Raw genomic sequence first — 21,241 nt, 5'->3', positions numbered from 1 at the left:
TCCGGTGCGGCCGCGTCACTTCAAGGTATAGGAAACTGGCAGAACACCTCCTTTAAGTCAGACTTGGCCACGAATGGCACTCATTTATCAAGGCCTGCCCTTTACATAACTTAGGCGCTTCCACCGATGGCCTAAATCTACTGCAGCTGCCTTGGCTGGCATAGATTTAGACCAGGCATGCTCAACCTGCAGCCCTCCAGCTGTTGCAAAACTACAACTCCCATCATTCCCTGACAGCCTACAGCTATCATCCTACAGAAAGGCATTGTGGGAGTTGTAGTTTTATAACAGCTGGAGGGCCACAGGTTTAGCATGCCTGATTTAGATCGTTTTCTACTCCTAAAACAGGCGTAGAAAATGATAAATAAGATGGGCCGGCCGGCATGCCCCTTTCCCGCCCCCCATTTCAGAACTGGCGTACATGGCGTGGATGGAGAAGAGGTCGCAGATTTGCCAGCTAATCCCCTTTTGACCGAATCTGCAACAAATATACGGCAATTTTTGGGTAATATCTATTTATAAATAACCCCCAAAGTTTTGCTAAAGATCTTAATAATCTAAAATCTAGGATGCAGTTGGGCTGCATTTGAGGGCACTGAGAGGTTGGTAGTGACCCTTCTGTATTAGAGAGAAGCGGCCCATGAGATGCCATCACTAGCAGCCACTTTATCCTATTCACTATCCCAGGGGTATAGAAATACCAGCTGCCGAAGCCGGTATCTGCTGGGCCCGTGAATACATTATATCTATGGCGGTTCCACACATTGTGCACTCACATTGAGCTGATCCCGTGTAGCAGCATTTGGCTTCAGATCATGATCTGAGGGACCACTTCTTAGGCTTCTGGCAAGTTTGTGGTGTTTGCTCTCCACCAGATTTTCCTGGTATATAAAATAAGAAATACACATATTACATCACAGGAATGTAGTGAATGCTGGGTTATGTAGTCCAGGCGTTAGGCAAGGACTATCACACCTGTAATGGTAGACGACTCATTGATATTTCTTCAAAGAGCCACATTGTGGAGAAGCGTTACTTTTAAAATGTTTGTCTCCATTATGGACCCCGCCATTTATTAGAAGCTGGTGATCAAGTGATCAACTGTAATCTGTGGGAAAACCTGGCAGCAGGTGTATAATTTATCTGCAGCGCCACCACAGGGGAAATTAAGAATTACACATTCATTATTCAAATCAAAAGGACAGGAAAGATCTTCCAGAGACGTTACTGGGACTCCCAGTAATTAGCTCATGGACAGTGAATCTCTGGTATGGCAAAACTAGACAACCCCTTTAAATTTAGCATTGAAAAGTAAATTAAAAAAAGTGCAGTTTATCTGTTTTCAGGAAAGCAGAGGGTTGACACTTAGCTTTCCCTCATCTCCGAATGGTAAAGAAAAGCAAAGATTTATACAACAAATTAAAATGAAGATTATTGCTCACCATAGACATCTGAGGATCTGGAACACGGACAATCTCAGCACTGGTGGAAATTGAAGTGGACTCATCCCCATCCTGCAAAAGATTGCCCATATTTACAACCCCGTATAATCTCTGCACAACTTCACAAAGAACAGAAATGCACACAGAAAAGAGATGATTATACATCGTATGACCTTATGTACCGTATGTGCATAGAGGGAGAAATGTTAGGCTTTCTGTTCCCCTTTTCATCAGCAAATATTATATATGGTTTTCACTTACCGCATAGCAGAGGAGTATAGTAAATACACAGAAAAACAAATTTATCTCAATATGCAATGTACATACCTCTATACATAAGTATGCATACAATATAAATATAACTACTATAACACTGCCTCCTATGTACAAGAATATAACTACTATAATACTGCTCCTATGTACAAGAATATAGCTACTATAATACTGCTCCTATGTACAAGAATATAACTACTATAATACTGCCCCCTATGTACAAGAATATAACTACTATAATACTGCTCCTATGTACAAGAATATAACTACTATAATACTGCCTCCTATGTACAAGAATATAACTACTATAACACTGCCTCTGTGTATAATAACATAACTACTATAATACTGCCTCTATGTACAAGAATATAACTATAATAATACTACCTCTTATATACAAGAATATAACTACTATAATACTGCCTCCTATGTACAAGAATATAACTAATATAATGCTGCCTGCTATGCACAAGAATATAACTACTATAATACTGCTCCTATGTACAAGAATATAGCTACTATAATACTGCCTCCTATGTACAAGAATATAACTACTGTAATACTGCTCCTATGTGCAAGAATATAACTACTGTAATACTTCCTCCTATGTACAAGAATATAACTACTATAATACTGCCCCTATGTACAAGAATATAACTACTATAACACTGCCTCTGTGTATAATAACATAACTACTATAATACTGCCTCTATGTACAAGAATATAACTATAATAATACTACCTCTTATATACAAGAATATAACTACTATAATACTGCCTCCTATGTACAAGAATATAACTAATATAATGCTGCCTGCTATGCACAAGAATATAACTACTATAATACTGCTCCTATGTACAAGAATATAGCTACTATAATACTGCCTCCTATGTACAAGAATATAACTACTGTAATACTGCTCATATGTACAAGAATATAACTACTATAATACTGCTCCTATGTGCAAGAATATAACTACTATAATACTGACCCCTATGTACAAGAATATAACTACTATAATACTGACCCCTATGTACAAGAATATAGCTAATACTGAATACACCAGAATAGAGAACCTTTTCACACTAATAGCGGTGCAAGGCTGGTAACAGGGGTCAGCAGGCTGGGGCAGTAGCTTGGACATACATTCGTTCTCAGACAGTATAATAAGAGCCATGGGGCTGCTGACTGTTGAACGGTTAGATTTTTGTAAGCTGAATGAGAAGACAAAGTGCTCACACGGCAGCTCCGTTCTGCTGCATCCAGTCTGCTGAATTGCTTGGGTGATTTGGGGCCTGATTTCTATGCTAAGTTCGGCGATAAAGTGGATGCAGGTCAGATGTGCTGGCGTCCGGTCTGAACACAGCAAGTAATGAGCTGCAGCACATCGCAGCTAACAGAGGGCTGAGACCTCCGCTGCCAGAGACACAAGTGCGGCTGAAAACTCTTCTCATCTTTTATTAAAGTGACACGTCTATTGGAGGCCACGGCTTTTTTATCATCATCATCTATATAAACTATGTGTATTATACTTCAGAGATACCCAGTCTTGTCAGTGGTACGGCTCCAGCGGCATCCTTTGATTCTCCTACATTGCACTAAAGTCCCAAAACTCTCCCCCATAGTGTGAAATTACAGATGCATTAAGAGTCCATTCAGACGTCCGTAGTGCATTGCAGATCCGCAATACACCCGGCCGGCACCCCACAGAAGCACTACGGAGTGCTTCCGATCCGTGCCTTCCGTTCCGCAAAAAAATAGAACTTGTTGAATAGTTCTGGTCTGTAAACGACTGCCACACGGACAGTTGCCCGTGCATTGGAGAGCGCAAATTGCGGTCCCCAATGCACGGAACGGAACCAATACGTTCGTGTGAAAGAGGCCTAATCCTTTATAATCCCTTTAAAGCCTTCCTGCAAAAAGACAGTCCCTGATGTCCCATGTAATTGAGGTCACTTATCTGCAACAATGTGTAATCATACCTGGTGGTCCTGGTGATGGTGCGGACACAGGAGCTCTTCACAAACTACAGGACCCTGGCTGTGATTAAAGGGGTTGCACGGTTTTGTGATACAGAAGACCTGTCCTCAGGATAGGCTATCAATATCAGACAGGTCGGGGTCCAGCACCCCCGCCGATCAGCTTTTTGAACGCTGCGTCCTCTTTAATGTTTACCTGTGCGCCAATTCCTTTGTAGTGGTGGTGCGGTGTAATTGCAGCGGTTTGGCCCATTGAATTGTAGAAGAAGCTGTAATTGCACTGCCCCACCACTACAATGTACACGGAGTGCAAGCAAGCACAGAAAAGGACGCAGCACTCACATGAGCGCCGCAACCCCTTCAAACAGCTGATTGGTGGGGTATCGAGAGTCAGAGTCCCACGTTATACTGATTACCTATCCTCAGGATAGGTCCTCAGTATCACTTAACTGGAATACCCCTTTAATAGCAAGGCTTGTACTTGTAATGGGCATTTGACTAATTAGATACATTTAAATAATTCGTCACGTTCCCATTGGTTACAATGGGAGGCAGGGACCTGACAAAGGCCCCATGTCTGTCATAGGTATTTGCCTATTAGGTACTAATGTTTTAGAATACAGAGCTTATACACTGCCTGTCTAAAAAAAAAAAGTCGCCACCAAAAAAAGCCTTTAGCTTTGATTACGGCACGCATTCGCTGTGGCATTGTTTCGATAAGCTTCTGCAATGTCAAAAGATTTTTTTCCATCACGTGTTGCATTCATTTTTTCACCAAGATCTTGCATTGATGATGGTAGAGTCTGACCGCTGCGCTAAGCCTTCTCCAGCACATCCCAAAGATTCTCAATGGGGTTATGGCCTGGACTCTGTGGTGGCCAATCCATGTGTGACAATGAGGTCTCCTGCTCCCTGAACCACTCTTTCACAATTTGAGCCCGCTGAATCCTGGCATTGTCATCTTGGAATATGCCCGTACCATCAGGGAAGAACAAATCCATTGATGGAATAACCTGGTCATTCAGTATGTTCAGGTAGTCCGCTGACCTCATTCTTGGAGCACATACTGTTGCTGAACCTAGACCTGACCAACTGCAGCAACCCCAGATCATAGCACTGCCCCCACAGGCTTGTACAGTAGGCACTAGGCATGATGGGTGCATCACTTCATCTGCCTCTTTCTTACCCTGATGCGCCCATCACTATGGAACTGGGTAAATCTGGACTCATCAGACCACAGGACCTTCTTCCATTGCTCCCGAGTCCAATCTTTATGCTCCCTAGCAAATTGAAGCATTTTTTCTGGTTTGCCTCACTGATTAGTGGTTTTCTTACGGCTACACAGGCTGTTCAGTCCCAATCCCTTGAGTTCCCTTAGCATTGTGCGTGTGGAAAATGCTCTTACTTTCATTATTAAACATAGCCCTGAGTTCTACTGTTGTTTTTCTTCGATTTGATTTCACCAAACATTTAAGTGATCTCCGATCACGATCATTCAGGATTTTTTTCCCGCCATATTTCCTTCCTCGAATACGATGGGTCCCCGCTATCCCTCCAGCTTTTAATAATGCGTTGGACAGTTCTTAACCCAATTTTAGTAGTTTCTGCAATCTCCTTAGATGTTTTCTCTGCTTGATGCATGCCAATGACCCTTCTCAGTCAGACTAACATCTTTTCCACGACCAGCGAGATGTGTCTTTAGACATGGTCGTTTAAGAAATGAGAAGCAACTCATTGTACCAGTTGGGGCTAAATAACTTGTTGCCAGCTGAAGATAATCGCCCATACAGTAATTATCCAGTAGGAGGCTCAGAACTATTTGCTTAGTTAAATCCAGGTGGCAACTTTTTTTTGGGACAGGCAAATAAACTATATATAGTTAAGATCCCCCCCTAAAAAAATAAATAAAAAAAAATCGGCAAAAACATATACAGTATATATGTGGATATTCTTTCCAAATATTTTATAAAAAAAAACAAAAAAACACATATATAGTAAAACAGCAAGCGAAGAACAAAGTTATATTACAAAAAAAAAAAGGCATAGTCGCGGATTTTCCCAATCCTTCCCCAAAAAGATTACAAAAAGCTAGTCAAATTCTAAGAAACCCCAAAATGGTGACAAAAAAATAAATATACAGCACATCACAAAAAAAAAAAAAGCCGCCATATGGCTACAAAATCAACACTATAGGGGTTGCTTTTGTGGCGTATATCTGGCGCAGATTCTGCGACTTCTTCCCCGCTCACGCAAGGTCTAAAAAGGGGAAGGGGAAGAGCCGGCAGGTGTAGAAAATTATCTAAATGTAAGACACAAGGAAGATGTCTTACAATTAGAATGGACTGTGGATGCGCTAAAGTTATGTAGAGGCCGGCGCCTCTACATAACTGACGTATCCACCGCCAGCGCAGGGGCTTATTAAGACAGACGTCTAAGACGCTAATCTTAATAAACGTGCCCGTATGACTCTAGAAATGACGAAAAAGTCAGTAGACTTTGTAAATGCAGCTTTAGCTGTGACTGGAGCAGATTATATCATTTTCTAGTTCAAGATCTGTAAAGCCAATTATTGGCAAAATCGCTGAACATTATGAGACAACTTAAGGTGTAAAACTATTTGGAGGAGATACCGGCGACATTTTAGATTAAGCAGCAGGCTCCTCCACGCAGTAAATCACTTCTCGTTGGCTCTCACCGACTTCCAATTTTCTCTTTCAACTGAGCATGGCATTAAGATACAATTCCCCATTAATTCACTGACACATAAACGTATTAGCGCCGGTGTGTTATCATTTATAGGCAGCGAGGCTTCAGCCGAGCACAGTGGAAGGCGCTCACGCTTGGTCGGTCGTGATAACTTACCGCTTGACACTGTCGTCTAATTACCAAGAATGCTGCAGAGCGTCGCAGGATCCCAGAGACTCAGACAACATGAAGAATGTGGAGTGTAACCAGGTCCCAGTGAGGAGCATCTGACACAGTATATACCAATGGCGAACGTCTGCTGCCAGGGATAAAGTGCCGATACTAGAGGTATATAGAGAGGGGCTGCAGAGATTGGGCCCCTCAGTCCTACTCGGGGTCTAAGTGCCTGAGAGGTCCCAATGTCCCTTCTGTAAGAAATTCCATTGGACTAAAGGGGCTTGGTAGGGATTTTACATTGGGATCGGGGAGACGCTCTTTACCAGTCCATAGGATACAATAGGGAAACCGATTCATCTATTTTATACGTTAATCCTGGAGAACCATGTCTTTTTTTTTAGCCAAACATTGTTTAATAAAGAGGTTGTCCAGGTTCAGAGCTGAACCTGGACATATCCCCATTTTCACCCAGGTAGCCCCCCTGATATGAGCACCGCAGCAATTCATGCTCCTTTGCCCTGTGCTGAATGCCACAGGGTGAAGGCATTTTCTGGAGTTCTGGTGACGTATCGGGCTCTTCATGGGGAAAGCTAGGCAGAGACTTCCGCCCAGTGACGTCACCGGCACTAATGGGCGGGCTTTAGAAATGCCCTAGCCTAGGGCAGCGGCAAAGCCTGCCCATCAGACCCGGGAACACTGCTAGGTGGAGGCCTTCACCTAGCAGTGTAATAATATAACCAAAAGAGCCCTTGCCCATGGAATGCTCCGATGCTTATGTCAGGGGCTGGAGGGCTGAAGATGGGGATATGTCCGGGTTCAACTCTGAAGACTATTCATAAAGTTGTCTGTGAAGGTTCTCATTTATCCAGGTCATGGTATATCCTGTAAATAATAAATTAAGGCAACTGGACGTACTGTCGATTTCTTGAAAACGTTTCACTCGTTCTTCCAACAAGCTTTCTCAATTTTGAGTGACTGTACAAAAATTCTGGGAATAAATATGTAACTGAAACCACATCTGGTAATTATACCCAGCATTGGGTCAAAGGTGTTGATTCCATTATCCTAAATTGGAGTCAGTAGGTGATAAAGACTTCCCAGAAAAAGGTGTCAAGACAGCATTGTATGTGGCAGACAATAGATGTCTAACCCCCCCCCCCCCCCCACCTCTATTCAAGCTTGGCTTCTCCATTTTTACGTAGATGGCCACCTTCACACCTTGTTTGTACCAATCGGCCTCCTTATCCAAAACACGTACTTCACTGTCTTCAAAGGTGCGACCTGTTCCTTTTAGATGTAAGTACACGGCTGAATCTTGACTAGAGCTTTTGGCTCTTCTAGGCTGAGCCATATGCTGATGTAGTTGTTGTTTTGTTTCGCCGATATACAGCTCTGAGCATTCCTCATTGCACTGGACTGCGTACACAATGTTGTCCATCTTGTGTTTAGGCGTTGGGTCTTTGGGGTGAACCATTAGGATAATGGAATCAACACCTTTGACCCAATGCTGGGTATAATTACCAGATGTTGATTCAGTTACATATTTATTCCCAGAATTCTTGTACAGTCACTCAGAATTGAGAAAGCTCGTTGGAAGAACGAGTGAAACGTTTTCAAGAAATCTACAGTACGTCCAGTTGCCTTGATTTATTCTTTACAGATATTCATAAAGTTGTACAATCTTGTATTTACTTAAAGGCACAGACAATTTTAGCCTCGAGGATAGGGTTTTTTTTATTTTTTTTGCGGCGTTCCAACTTTCATAACTTTTTTTGTTTTTCCATTTACATCTAAAAATATTTTTCTTGTGGTTGTATTATTTTGCAGTGCCATTTGGGGTATATACAGGTCCTTCTAAAAAAATTAGCATATTGTGATAAAGTTCATTATTTTCTGTAATGTACTGATAAACATTAGACTTTCATATATTTTAGATTCATTACACACCAACTGAAGTAGTTCAAGCCTTTTATTGTTTTAATATTGATGATTTTGGCATACAGCTCATGAAAACCCCAAATTCCTATCTAAAAAAATTAGCATATCATGAAAAGGTTCTCTAAACGAGCTATTAACCTAATCATCTGAATCAACTAATTAACTCTAAACACCTGCAAAAGATTCCTGAAGCTTTTAAAAACTCCCAGCCTGGTTCATTACTCAAAACCGCAATCATGGGTAAGACTGCCGACCTGACTGCTGTCCAGAAGGCCATCATTGACACCCTCAAGCAAGAGGGTAAGACACAGAAAGAAATTTCTGAACGAATAGGCTGTTCCCAGAGTGCTGTATCAAGGCACCTCAGTGGGAAGTCTGTGGGAAGGAAAAAGTGTGGCAGAAAACGCTGCACAACGAGAAAAGGTGACCGGACCCTGAGGAAGATTGTGGAGAAGGACCGATTCCAGACCTTGGGGGACCTGCGGAAGCAGTGGACCGAGTCTGGAGTAGAAACATCCAGAGCCACCGTGTACAGGCGTGTGCAGGAAATGGACTACAGGTGCCGCATTCCCCAGGTCAAGCCACTTTTGAACCAGAAACAGCGGCAGAAGCGCCTGACCTGGGCTACAGAGAAGCAGCACTGGACTGTTGCATGTCATTCGGAAATCAAGGTGCCAGAGTCGGGAGGAAGACTGGGGAGAGGGAAATGCCAAATTGCCTGAAGTCCAGTGTCAAGTACCCACAGTCAGTGATGGTCTGGGGTGCCATGTCAGCTGCTGGTGTTGGTCCACTGTGTTTTATCAAGGGCAGGGTCAATGCAGCTAGCTATCAGGAGATTTTGGAGCCCTTCATGCTTCCATCTGCTGAAAAGCTTTATGGAGATGAAGATTTCATTTTTCAGCACGACCTGGCACCTGCTCACAGTGCCAAAACCACTGGTAAATGGTTTACTGACCATGGTATTACTGTGCTCAATTGGCCTGCCAACTCTCCTGACCTGAACCCCATAGAGAATCTGTGTGATATTGGGAAGAGAAAGTTGAGAGACGCAAGACCCAACACTCTGGATGAGCTTAAGGCCGCTATCGAAGCATCCTGGGCCTCCATAACACCTCAGCAGTGCCACAGGCTGATTGCCTCCATGCCACGCCGCATTGAAGCAGTCATTTCTGCAAAAGGATTCCCGACCAAGTATTGAGTGCATAACTGAACATAATTATTTGAAGGTTGACTTTTTTTGTATTAAAAACACTTTTCTTTTATTGGTCGGATGAAAAATGCTAATTTTTTAGAGATAGGAAATTTGGGTTTTCATGAGCTGTATGCCAAAATCATCAATATTAAAACAATAAAAGGCTTGAACTACTTCAGTTGGTGTGTAATGAATCTAAAATATATGAAAGTCTAATGTTTATCAGTACATTACAGAAAATAATAAACTTTATCACAATATGCTAATTTTTTGAGAAGGACCTGTATATACTTTTTTTCTCGGGCATAAAAGACACAAGAAACTTCCACGTAATGATTAGACAGGGGGCGCTGTTCTGTACAAGTACATGGCATAATGAAATACGTTGTAGAGTATCTGTGTGAGCGCCATCACCAGGCCACAGGCTGCACATAAACGATAAGGTGGTCTCCTGTCATCATAAAACATCTGCAGATAAACTTCATAATAAACTTTCAGAAGGACGGCCGCAGAATTCTGGTCACATACGGAGCTGGAAGTCGTCACTTATCAATGTCTTCAGGGAAGGCAATCTAAAATAAATTCCTGTCTACCATGACAACATAAAATGAGAAAAAACACCTCTCCTGCCAACAGCCCATAATACTTTATCACATACTCAGGGGTTTTCTCAGACGCAGGCGCTCGCTGAAGAACGAGACAAGACGAGAGCGTGGACTAATCGAGGAAAGAGACAAAACAGAAAAACAAGGCTGCATCAAGAAGAGACGCTGCATATTATAGACCGATTCATTGAAAGGATAGCCCTGCCAGCTACTTCTCTGACACATAGAAACATAGAATGTGTCGACAAATAAGAACCATTTGGCCCATCTAGTCTGCCCAATAAAACACATTATTCCAAAGAGACAGGAAAACCGGGTTGCATCGAGCAGAGACGCTGCATACAGTATATCTGTATTATAGATAGATTCATCAAGAGGATAGCCTGCCAGCTTCTTCTCTGACACTAGGCAGAGACGCTGCATATATCTGTATTATAGATAGATTCATCAATTCATCAAGAGGATAGCCTCATCAAGTTAGGATAGCCTGCCAGCTTCTTCTCTGACACTAGGCAGAGACGCTGCATATATCTGTATTATAGATAGATTCATCAATTCATCAAGAGGATAGCCTGCCAGCTTCTACTCTGACACTAGGCAGAGACGCTGCATATATCTGTATTATAGATAGATTCATCAAGAGCATAGCCTGCCAGCTTCTACTCTGACACTAGGCAGAGACGCTGCATATATCTGTATTATAGATAGATTCATCAAGAGCATAGCCTGCCAGCTTCTGCTCTACGTTTAGAAAAAAGGGTTCTAATCTGTGTAATTTAATAGCTCTGACAATTAAGAGAAGATCAACGCAAGTGTGAACAAGACCCTATCATCTAATAGCGTCCTCCCTTGCAGGAAATGCATAGGTTGCCATAAATTAGGCCTAAAAAAATAGTTCTTCAAGTGACAAGCATAGAGGAGGAGGCGGGGGGGGGGGGGGGGGGGGTTACACACAAACTTCTTAAATGTCACACCAAGGGGGTGGTGTATTCATTCAGCTGCCCTTGTAAGGGTGCTGTAAAGGCTGCTCATCCGGCTGTGTGGTCGCACCAGGCTCACTGTAGGTGGTAGGCTTTCCTGAAGAGGTGAGTTTTCAGGTTAGGTTTGGATGTTGGGGGGGGAGAGTCTGAGGTGCTGAGGTAGCGAGTTCCAGAATATGGGGGAAGCAAATGAGAAATCTTGTAGACAATTGTGTGAAGAACAGATGAAAGGAGAACAAAGAAGTAGGTAGTATGTAAGTAGGCCAAAACGACCTCTATTCAGAAGACCAACAAAAAGTACGTACGACATAGAGAGAAACTTTGAGGGCCACCTAGTATCCAGGCATTATGCATTCGCCACCACCCTCTCCAAGTGACTGACTACTAGAGATACACAGCAGTGATAATGTACCCATGAGAGGGGCGAGCGGCACTACCCTCATGCGTATGAATGACGACGACTCTGCGGGTATCTTTTGTAAGACTCTCTGCATACATCAGGTTGGATGTATAACCTGGTAGCAGACCACCCACCATGTGATGCTGCTCTCACATAGGACGGCATAGTACAATGATACATCTGCTTTAAAGGTTTGGTGCAATGATAACAGGACGACGTTTATTACCTTTTCATAGTAAACTATTCCGTATTCCTTGTCATCGCTTTTCACGCAGGGAAATTCCACCATCAGATACATGAAGTTGGAGCTTCGTTTTTCACTCTGCGACAAAGACAGAAAACTTAAAAAGTTAACCAGCAGATCCGATCGACCTACAGACAGGAAATGTTAGTGCACACTCCACAGACATGGAGCCTGGACCACCGCTGCCTCTCCATGTGAAGGTGCTGCGCTCAAAGGGGCACCCGATACCCTTTGGCCATCCCTGGTAGTGGCAGTATGCCATGACCCCCTCACACCATGCTGGCTTAATGTAGTTTTGCTGAAGCTGCAGGTTCCAGATGGGAAGGATGCTCACCTGACATGGTCGCTTTTGCATTTCCCATAATGCAACAATACCTTTTCTTAGGACCCTCCTGTTGTGCTGCTACTCTGTTATTCCTCCTGGAAATGTTGCTACACACTGACACTTCCCAAACAGTGCCGACCGATAAAGTCAAACTTTCCAGGAGGAATAATAGAGGATTTAGAATGGTTATTTTATGAGAAAACAAGATTTTACTAAAACAGACATGTCAGGAGAGAGAGCAGGCTCCTGGTTACTCAACACAGATAACTTCAGAACCTGAGTACGAGGGTGTAACACGGTGAGAAGATAGGTAGGTGGCTAATACTTAAAGGGGTTGTCCCATGAAAAATATTCTACAGTTGTCAAACCAGCACCAGGATCTGAATACTTTTGTAATTGCATGTACCATATTTTTCGCCTTATAAGACGCACTTTTTCCCCTCCAAAGTTGGGCAAAAATATCAGTGCGTCTTATGGGTCAAATATTAATGAGCACTACCATTATGGAAGCGCTTATTAGTCAAGCAGGACTGGGGGAGCAGTGAATGCAGCGCTGCCTGTACGGGCTCTGTACTCCCCGCTTCCTGGTCTTCATTGGCTGCATGCTCTGCTGTAACATCATGCTGTCACAGCACGGCGCTGCAGGAGGAGCGCTGGATCTTAGGCGTGGCGGCGTCCGGAGCAGGAGAGGTACGTTTTTTTTTCTCTCTGATCTGAGGTCTGATTGGGGATCTTATTAACATTGGGGGTCTGATCTGAGATCTGATTGGGGTTCTTATTAACATTGGTGATCTCATCTGAGATCTGATTGGGGGTCTTATCAACATTGGTGGTCTTATCTGAGGTCTGATTGGGGGTCTTATCAACATTGGTGGTCTTATCTGAGGTCTGATTAACACTGGGGGTCTGAGGTGAGGTCTGGAAAAAAAAAAAAAAAAAAAGAAAATCTTATTTCCCCCCTCTAAAACATAGGTGCGTCTTATGGGCAGGTGCGGAAAATTTGGTTATTAAAAATGTCTTATAGCAACTGATTTATTCAATGAAATCTATCTGTATAGCGCCACCTGCTGTTTGCTCCTTTTCTAATTTCTGTGTCCTGCTAACTGAGATGGAAGCAGATGGTCAGTTCCATCCTTCTACTGTCTCCAGCTGCAGCTAAAAGGACACACCCTATAAGCTGACAGCTTGAAAGAAATCTAGTAGAACAATGGTAGCAGTGAATAGGGAGATTTTTGGATCCTTGTGAGGTATAGGGCTGGTCCTAGCTTTGTTAGAAAGAGGTTGACATGGACTATATGATGGCTGATCTTCATTTTTTTTTTTACATTAGTCATGGGAGAGCCCCTTTAAGGGCAATAATAAATGATGTTGGCCTTCACTGAAATACAGATCAGAAAAGAGAAAAAAATAAAGCTCTAGGGAGCCCTCTAGTGTCCCGCTGTGAGATTGCTGCTCCTAAAACTACTCAATGACATTTCGGTCTGAGCGGCTCATTATAAGAGAGCTGCAATAAAGGTTTAATAAGAATATTGTCAGGGATCTTGGCTTATAAACCCTGCTGAGAAAAACTACTTCAATTAACATCAGAGGAAAAAGGGAACAAAATCCATGTCTGTGTAAAGGTTTCCAGCAGATGAAAGAAGATGAAACCACGTAAGTAGCATGATGAAGACTTGGGTGGTCACACACAACAGACTAAAAATTAGTGCTGAGCGAAATTGTGTTTTCAAGTTCGGCGTACAGGTTTGGGTTATCGGAAAATCCCGTTATGGGTTTTGCTACCACTGACCATAATGGATGTCTATGACGGCATGCACCGCAGAAGCCTATAAGAAGCATTCCGTATGGCATTACGTCATAATCGAAGTCTACGACCAGCATAGACCTCTATTATGACGGGATTTCTATGGGACTTCTGAAAATAGCCGGCTAGTTTAACATCTGCGGCGGGGATTTCCATTGGACCCCATTATATTTGATTGCATCAGACAGTGCCAGATCCGCAGAATTCTGGCAGCCTGCCGAAATCCATGCCGCAGATGTGAAACTAGCGTTACACGGCTATTTTCGGCACTCCCATAGAAATGAATGCTCGCAGGCTCCGTTCTAGAGCTAGGTGCTATCCTAGAGATATACACCCAGTGTGTGAGATGGGTCAACCCCTTTTAATGCCTGTTTATGAGCTGTTAGGACTGAGTTCAGAGATAAGGGCCATACATTCAGCTCTCAGTATAGCAACAGGAAAGCTCAGAGTAAGGGCTCATTTAGACGGTCGTGTGAAGGAGTTCTCATCCGTTCCACAATTTTGCGGAATGGGTGGCGACTCATTCATTTCAATGGGGCGGCAAAATATGCGAACAGCACACGGTGTTCCTTTCCGCGGCCTCGCAAAAAAAGATAGAGAATGTCCTATTCTTGTCCGCAACAGCAGACAAGAATGGGCATTTTCTATTATAGTTGCGGAACGCACACGGCTGTGTGAATGTGCCCTAGGACTGAAAGTAAATACTATGCAGATACAATGAAACTTAACCCTTTAGGAAAAGAAAATACAGAATTTTTTAATAAAGGCCAATTGGAAAAATTTATTTTATCCCAAAATGAGTAAAATGTAATTATAAAATGAAAGGAAGGTGATCATAGCTTTTCAGTTTACCGTGAGGCGGGTCCTAGCCCCTCAGTGCACCTCAGCATAAACCGGACTCCTCAGTGCAGCCCTCATTTGTATAAATAATCTTTTTTTTTTTTTTTTGGGGGGGGGGGGAAGTCGCAGACTTTTACTAGTCAGGTATCAATTTAATCAGCAGGATCAACCCTACACAGCAGTATGACTGGTTTAAGCTGCTGACAGGAGCTCTTTAAAGGGGCTGTCCTGCAATTAATTACTCCAAAGCCAAGAGTACCACAATGCCAATAAATGGAACTGATCGGCAGTGCCATGCAGTCCACCGCTAACAGCACTAGGCAGGGGCCAGGGAAAGCTGGAGAAACATACCTGGTGGGGCTTTTATAATATTTATTACCATATTTTGCATATGAACTTTTATTCTGTCAGGCACTGCTCCTGTACATGCCTTGGAGAAGGTCCTCACTGTAGGAGAAGCGCCCAGCAGAACAAAATTTCATATTCACACCACTCCAGTTAAATGAAGAAAGCCGAATAGAGGCCTTCCGGGCAATCCAGCATTAGTGACTAAGGCCATGTTCACATGTCCAAAAATACATGGCAAAAATCTAGGATAGTCCCTTGTAATTTTGCTATAAGACGCACTTTTCCCTCCGCAAAAGTGAGGGAAAGTTGCAGTGCATCTTATAGCTCGAATGCTAATGACCGCTTCTATTATTGAAGAGGTCAATAGTATGCAGGAGGTGTGAGGAGAGGTGACTGTAGCGCAGCTAGTGCTGGCTGTACTCACCACTCCCTGGTTTTCTTCTGGGCCCAGCTCTGCACTGTGTCCTGACTGTGTAAAGGGTTAGGACATAGAGCAAGGTAAGTTTTTTTTTTTCTTTTTTCAATGTCTGCTCTGAGGTCTCATGGAGGCTGGGGGGTCTGATGGGGTCTAATCTGAGGCTGATTGAGGTGGGGGGGGGGGGGGTCTGTTCTAAAGGCTGATAGAGCTTGGGGGTCTGATGAGGGTCTGATCTGCGGCTGATGGAGCCTGGGGGTCTGATGAGGGTCTGATCTAAGGCTGGTGGAGCTTGGAGGTCTGATGAGGGTCTGATCTGAGGCTGATTGAGCTTGGAGGTCTAATGAGGGTCTGATCTCAGGCTGGTGGAGCTTGGAGGTCTAATGAGGGTCTGATCTCAGGCTGGTGGAGCTTGGAGGTCTGATGAGGGTATGATCTGAGGCTGGTGGAGCTTGGAGGTCTGATCTGAGGCTGATTGAGCTTGGGGGTCTGATAAGGGTCTGATCTGAGGCTGATTGAGCTTGGGGGTGTGATGAGGGTCAGATCTGAGGCTGATGGAGCTTGGGGGTCCGATGAGGGTCAGATCTGAGGCTGATGGAGCTGGGGGGGGTCTGATGAGGGTCTGGTCTGAGGTCTGATGGAGCTTGGGGGTCTTATTTAAGGTCAGGTGAGGATTGGGGTTTTGAGGTCTGATGAAAACTTTTTATTCTTATTTTGCTACTCTAAATCCACGGTGGGTCCCAAAAAAAATGGTAATTTCACTTTGTGTGGTTTTCATGCACAGCATGGAATAGATGTAAAGAATTGGGGTTCATATATTTTTACAAACTCGAGTTCTGCTTATCGTCGAGTTTTTATGTGATTTTCTTCACTGATCACACATAAGAGACATCGGCTCACAAACTGTAATTTTTCTTTCTTTCAATAAAGCAAGTATAAAAGACAGACACAAGGAAGGAGCGGCAGACGGATTTAACAGATGAGGTGTCGCTGCTGAAATCATACGAGGTGTCTGGACACTTACCTCATTGATCATTTCAATCTCTCGGAAAGTCAGTCGATCCAGCCAGTCCACTTTAACCATGTGACCCTGCCGGTGAGCCTTGGTGAGCTGAAGGAACAAGAACTCCATTAGCAGCAGTTGCAATAAACATATATATAGAAGCAAAAATAATGATCTCACTGCCTTCTGAATGTCCTGCACGTAAAACACATCAGTGACAGACACACGTCCTGTCTACATCCATTAGAAACCATTATACAAGAGTATCCCAGATTTATATTCTTGTACGTAGCAGTCAGTATTATAGCAGTTATAACCTTGCACATAGGAGGCAGTATTATAGTATTTATATTCTTGTACATAGGAGCAGTATTATAGTAGTTATATTCTTGTACATAGGGGGCAGTATAATAGTAGTTATATTCTTGTACATAGGAGCAGTATTATAGTAGTTATATTCTTGTACATAGGAGCAGTATTATAGTAGTTATATTCTTGTACATAGGGGGCAGTATAATAGTAGTTATATTCTTGTACATAGGGGCAGTATTATAGTAGTTATATTCTTGTACATAGGAGCAGTATTATAGTAGTTATATTCTTGTACATAGGAGCAGTATTATAGTAGTTATATTCTTGTACATAGGGGGCAGTATAATAGTAGTTATATTCTTGTACATAGGAGGCAGTATTATAGTAGTTATATTCTTGTACATAGGAGCAGTATTATAGTAGTTATATTCTTATACATAGGAGCATTATTATAGTAGTTATATTCTTATACATAGGAGCAGTATTATAGTAGTTATATTCTTATACATAGGAGCAGTATTATAGTAGTTATATTCTTGTACATAGGAGGCAGCATTATAGTAGTTATATTCTTGTACATAGGAGGCAGTATTATAGTAGTTATATTCTTGTCCATAGGAGCAGTATTATAGTAGTTATATTCTTGTACATAGGAGGCAGTATTATAGTAGTTATATTCTTGTACATAGGAGCAGTATTATAGTAGTTATATTCTTGTTCATAGGAGCAGTATTAAAGTAATTATATTCTTGTACATAGGAGCAGTATTATAGTAGTTATATTCTTGTCCATAGGAGAGGATAGACGTGTGCTGCTGAGCTCCCTGCAGGGAGGGGACATGGCTTCTGACCCAGGTGGAGGGGAGGGGAGGGGAGCTGGGCTGTTGATCCATGGAAAGCCCAGAGCTTGGAGTGTGGCCTGCAGCATGGACATGGTGGAAGTGATAATCTGGAAATGGTGGCTGGTGAGTCAACTGAAACTTGTAGTGCTTCTGGATTGAGTACAAATGTGACAAAGACAAAGGCGCATTTCTAAGTTAAGAGATGAGATAAAGACAGAGGCTGATCCCAAGAAAAAGCTGATGAAGTATGAATGCCTGGATGACTGCACACGTAATCCTTGCCATATTGAAAGATAAACTAGATAAAGGCACAAACACAATACCTAGTAGAAAGCTGGGCAATGAAGAAAAAGAGGGAGGCCAAAATGTGAAGATAATAGAAATCATAGAGAAAAAAGGTACTGATTATGGCGTTGTGTACAATATGGTGGAGCAAGGAACCCCTCAGAGATGTTTGGGTGCAGCGCCTGGAGGGTCACTGCTTTCAGGGTCACTATGTATGGGGTCTGAGCAATCAGTCTCTGAAAATGCTGGGAATACTATGGAGCAAAGTGTGTTATCCAACAAGGGGTTAATTGCAGTGGACTCAGCTTGTAACTCTGGTGAAGTGAATGCGAGCAGTAATCCTGTGTGTGAGCAGGAAAGTGCTTCATGTACAGACATTGTGAATGAGACCCCGCTCAGCGCTGTGGACGAGACCCCGCTCAGCGCTGTGGACGAGACCCCGCTCAGCGCTGTGGACGAGACCCCGCTCAGCGCTGTGGATGAGACCCCGCTCAGCGCTGTGGACGAGACCCCGCTCAGCGCTGTGGACGAGACCCCGCTCAGCGCTGTGGACGAGACCCCGCTCAGTGCTGTGAGTGAAAGTAAGCTCTCTGAGGAGACAATTACACAGACTGGAGCAGACATGGAGGTCAGTATACAGGACCCTCAGTCGTCCACAGTGTCAGGTACACAGCGGTCTGGAGCAGACACAGGTGGATCTGCAGGACAATCTGGAGTCAGTAAGCCTGTAGAGGAGAGGCCCAGCACTGATACTCCTGCTGACCTTTCACAATTCAGGAGAGTTCTCCAATGTCACAAGGCCGGCTAACCCTCCACCTCAGAGGAGGAACGCTGTCAGGATTAAGTATACGGGTCCAGAAGAAAACTTCCCTTCCAGACTGTACATTGGGAAAGTTCTTCTAAAGGACTTCATGAAGTTTAAAGCATCTGAGATGTACGCCCTGATCCATATCCCCTCCAGCAGGATCTAGGACATCAGCTTTAAGCTGTAGTATGATCTGGACTTATTCTGGAATATATATAATGACACAAAGGAATAGTCAATCTGGGATCATGAACAGGTGGATCCAGCTGTCCAAGCCTCAGGTAGTAAGGGCCACCATCTTGTTCCTGTCTGAGGTGGTGGCGCTGGCAGATCTGGAGCACTCACTGGCTGAGCAGACAGTGTCTGTTGAAGAGTCATCCGGAAAAAATCTATGATAAGGAAGACATATGGAATGGCGGATACACTGTGAGGATACAACTAGAGCAAAACAATGGTGTGACCAGACATCTTCCGCACTCCTTCTACCTGGGCTCAGAGAGAGGGATATAGTACTACCCCGGTGAGCCGCGGCTGTGTCACAGATGTGGGGGAAGGCACCTCGCCATCAACTGCTCCAGTATTCAGTGCTCATTTTGGATATTCAAAGGACGACTGTACAGATCTGGTCATCTGTAACCTGCGTTTAAGAGTGGGTCATACGTTCCGGGAATGTCCACATGCGGATCATAATAAAGGCAATGAGCTCTTCACAGAGGCCATGGAGGAAGATCAAGAGGATGTCACTGCAAGAGCAGATACAGCCCCAGAAACTGACAGTCCTCATATTGAAGTAATGCAAAGTACCAGTGATCCTGCTGTCGAGAGTGATGGTCCTCCTGATGCACTATAACTACCAGCAGAGGTAGAGACAGACAGCCCACCTGCTCTATTACAAGTACCATCATCTGCTGAACTACAAGTACCAGCCACTGAAAAGACATCTAATGTAAAAAGTATCCAGAAATCCTGCTGTAGCGACTAAAGTACCACCTGTAGCACTACAAGTGCCAGCCACTGAAGAGAAACTTCATATACAGAGTAAAGTGACCAGTAAACCAGTTGCCAAACCACCTAAACAACTGCCCTGCACGTCTACAGAACCTGCTGATCCAGGTGCAGGGCTTAGGAGGCCCTCTATGGATGAAGAGGCGTTCCAGACAGTAAAAAGAAAGAACACCACAGCTGATCCTTCTCGAAAAATCCCTGCAGCAAAGAGAACCCCGGATCCGCCAGTGCTGGCCATAACCTCCAGGCAGTATGGTGCGCTAGGGCAAGAAGGGTCATAAGAAAAGGCAGAAATGGAGTATGTTTCTTCACATAACCCTGATGCCGACCCTCAGGAAGATGAACCTGACCATCCAGTGTCCACCAAAAGATGGGGCACTACAGGTCACAGTAGCGGAAGGAGGAAAAAGCAAGGAAACTAAATGGCCTGGATAAGGCTGAGAATCAGCTCTATAAATGTGAACAGTGTGAAGACTAAGAACAGACGGCAGGCGATCTACCAGCCTCTGTCTCAGGAGAGATCTTACATCTTCTTCTTACAGGAGACTTATTTGAAGAGCAATGCTCAGGTGTTTGCAGCCAAGAGAGACTGGAGACATGGAGCATCTTTCTGGTTCTTTGGGCTGGAGAGAAATAACGGTGTGGCGATTCTCTTTAATAAGATAGAAGTTAAGGTGGAGAGAGTCCTGGAGATCTGGCCGGGCCGCTGCCTGATGCTGGACTTTATATTGGACACTGTGTATTATAGAGCCATTAGTATCTATGCTCCTCAGACTAGAAAGGAGAGGAGGGACTTGTTCCAGCAGATGAAGCTGTATTGTTTTACATCCAGGGCATTTATAATGTTCGGGGATTTTAATAGCGTCTCCAGTAATGTGGACATATCTAGTAGTCACAAACAGCTGAAATACGATGAGAATTTTCTTAATAATCTGGTCCATCAGGCTAATTTAGTGGATCCTTATGGTTCACATTGCACCAGGAGAGCTTACACTTATCACAAGGCCAGTAACGCCAGTAGAATAGACCGAGCGTACATTAAGAGAGGTATGAGGTGTTCCCAGTATACGATCAGCCCCATAGAGTTTTCTGATCATTGTATGGCGAGTGTCACGCTGGATCTGGCCGGGGCAGTGGTCTGTGGTAGGGGCTACTGGAAGGTGAATAGTTCGGTGCTGCAAGATCCAGATTTCAGAGAGGCCTTTACCACCTTCTATAATGAGCGGAGGATCACCCAGTGTATGCGTGATGACATAGCGGAGTGGTGGGAGGGTATGAAAGTGGATATCAAGCAGTTTATAATAAGTACCGCCAGGAGACACAGTAATGTGCGGCATATGAG

The 21,241-nt window shown here is 43.7% G+C and overlaps 1 protein-coding gene across 2 annotated transcripts in view; it reads right to left on the bottom strand.

Annotated features, from left to right (window-relative positions):
- PIK3C3 (phosphatidylinositol 3-kinase catalytic subunit type 3) overlaps window positions 1-21,241 on the bottom strand; it is a 177,106-nt gene that overhangs the window by 118,538 nt on the left and 37,327 nt on the right. For both annotated transcript variants that reach the window (XM_044276294.1, XM_044276295.1), the window contains 4 exons: window positions 16,673-16,759; window positions 11,899-11,994; window positions 1,443-1,514; window positions 777-881 (listed from right to left, as the gene is read on the bottom strand). In XM_044276294.1, coding sequence (XP_044132229.1) covers window positions 777-881; window positions 1,443-1,514; window positions 11,899-11,994; window positions 16,673-16,759 — 360 coding nt within the window. The remainder of the gene's footprint in view (window positions 1-776; window positions 882-1,442; window positions 1,515-11,898; window positions 11,995-16,672; window positions 16,760-21,241) is intronic.

Source organism: Bufo gargarizans, chromosome 1 (assembly GCF_014858855.1).
Source record: "Bufo gargarizans isolate SCDJY-AF-19 chromosome 1, ASM1485885v1, whole genome shotgun sequence".
In the NCBI taxonomy this organism is placed as follows: domain Eukaryota; kingdom Metazoa; phylum Chordata; class Amphibia; order Anura; family Bufonidae; genus Bufo; species Bufo gargarizans.
The sequence above is the reverse complement of the archived record's forward strand: the minus strand, read 5'-3'. Positions and strand labels throughout refer to the sequence as shown.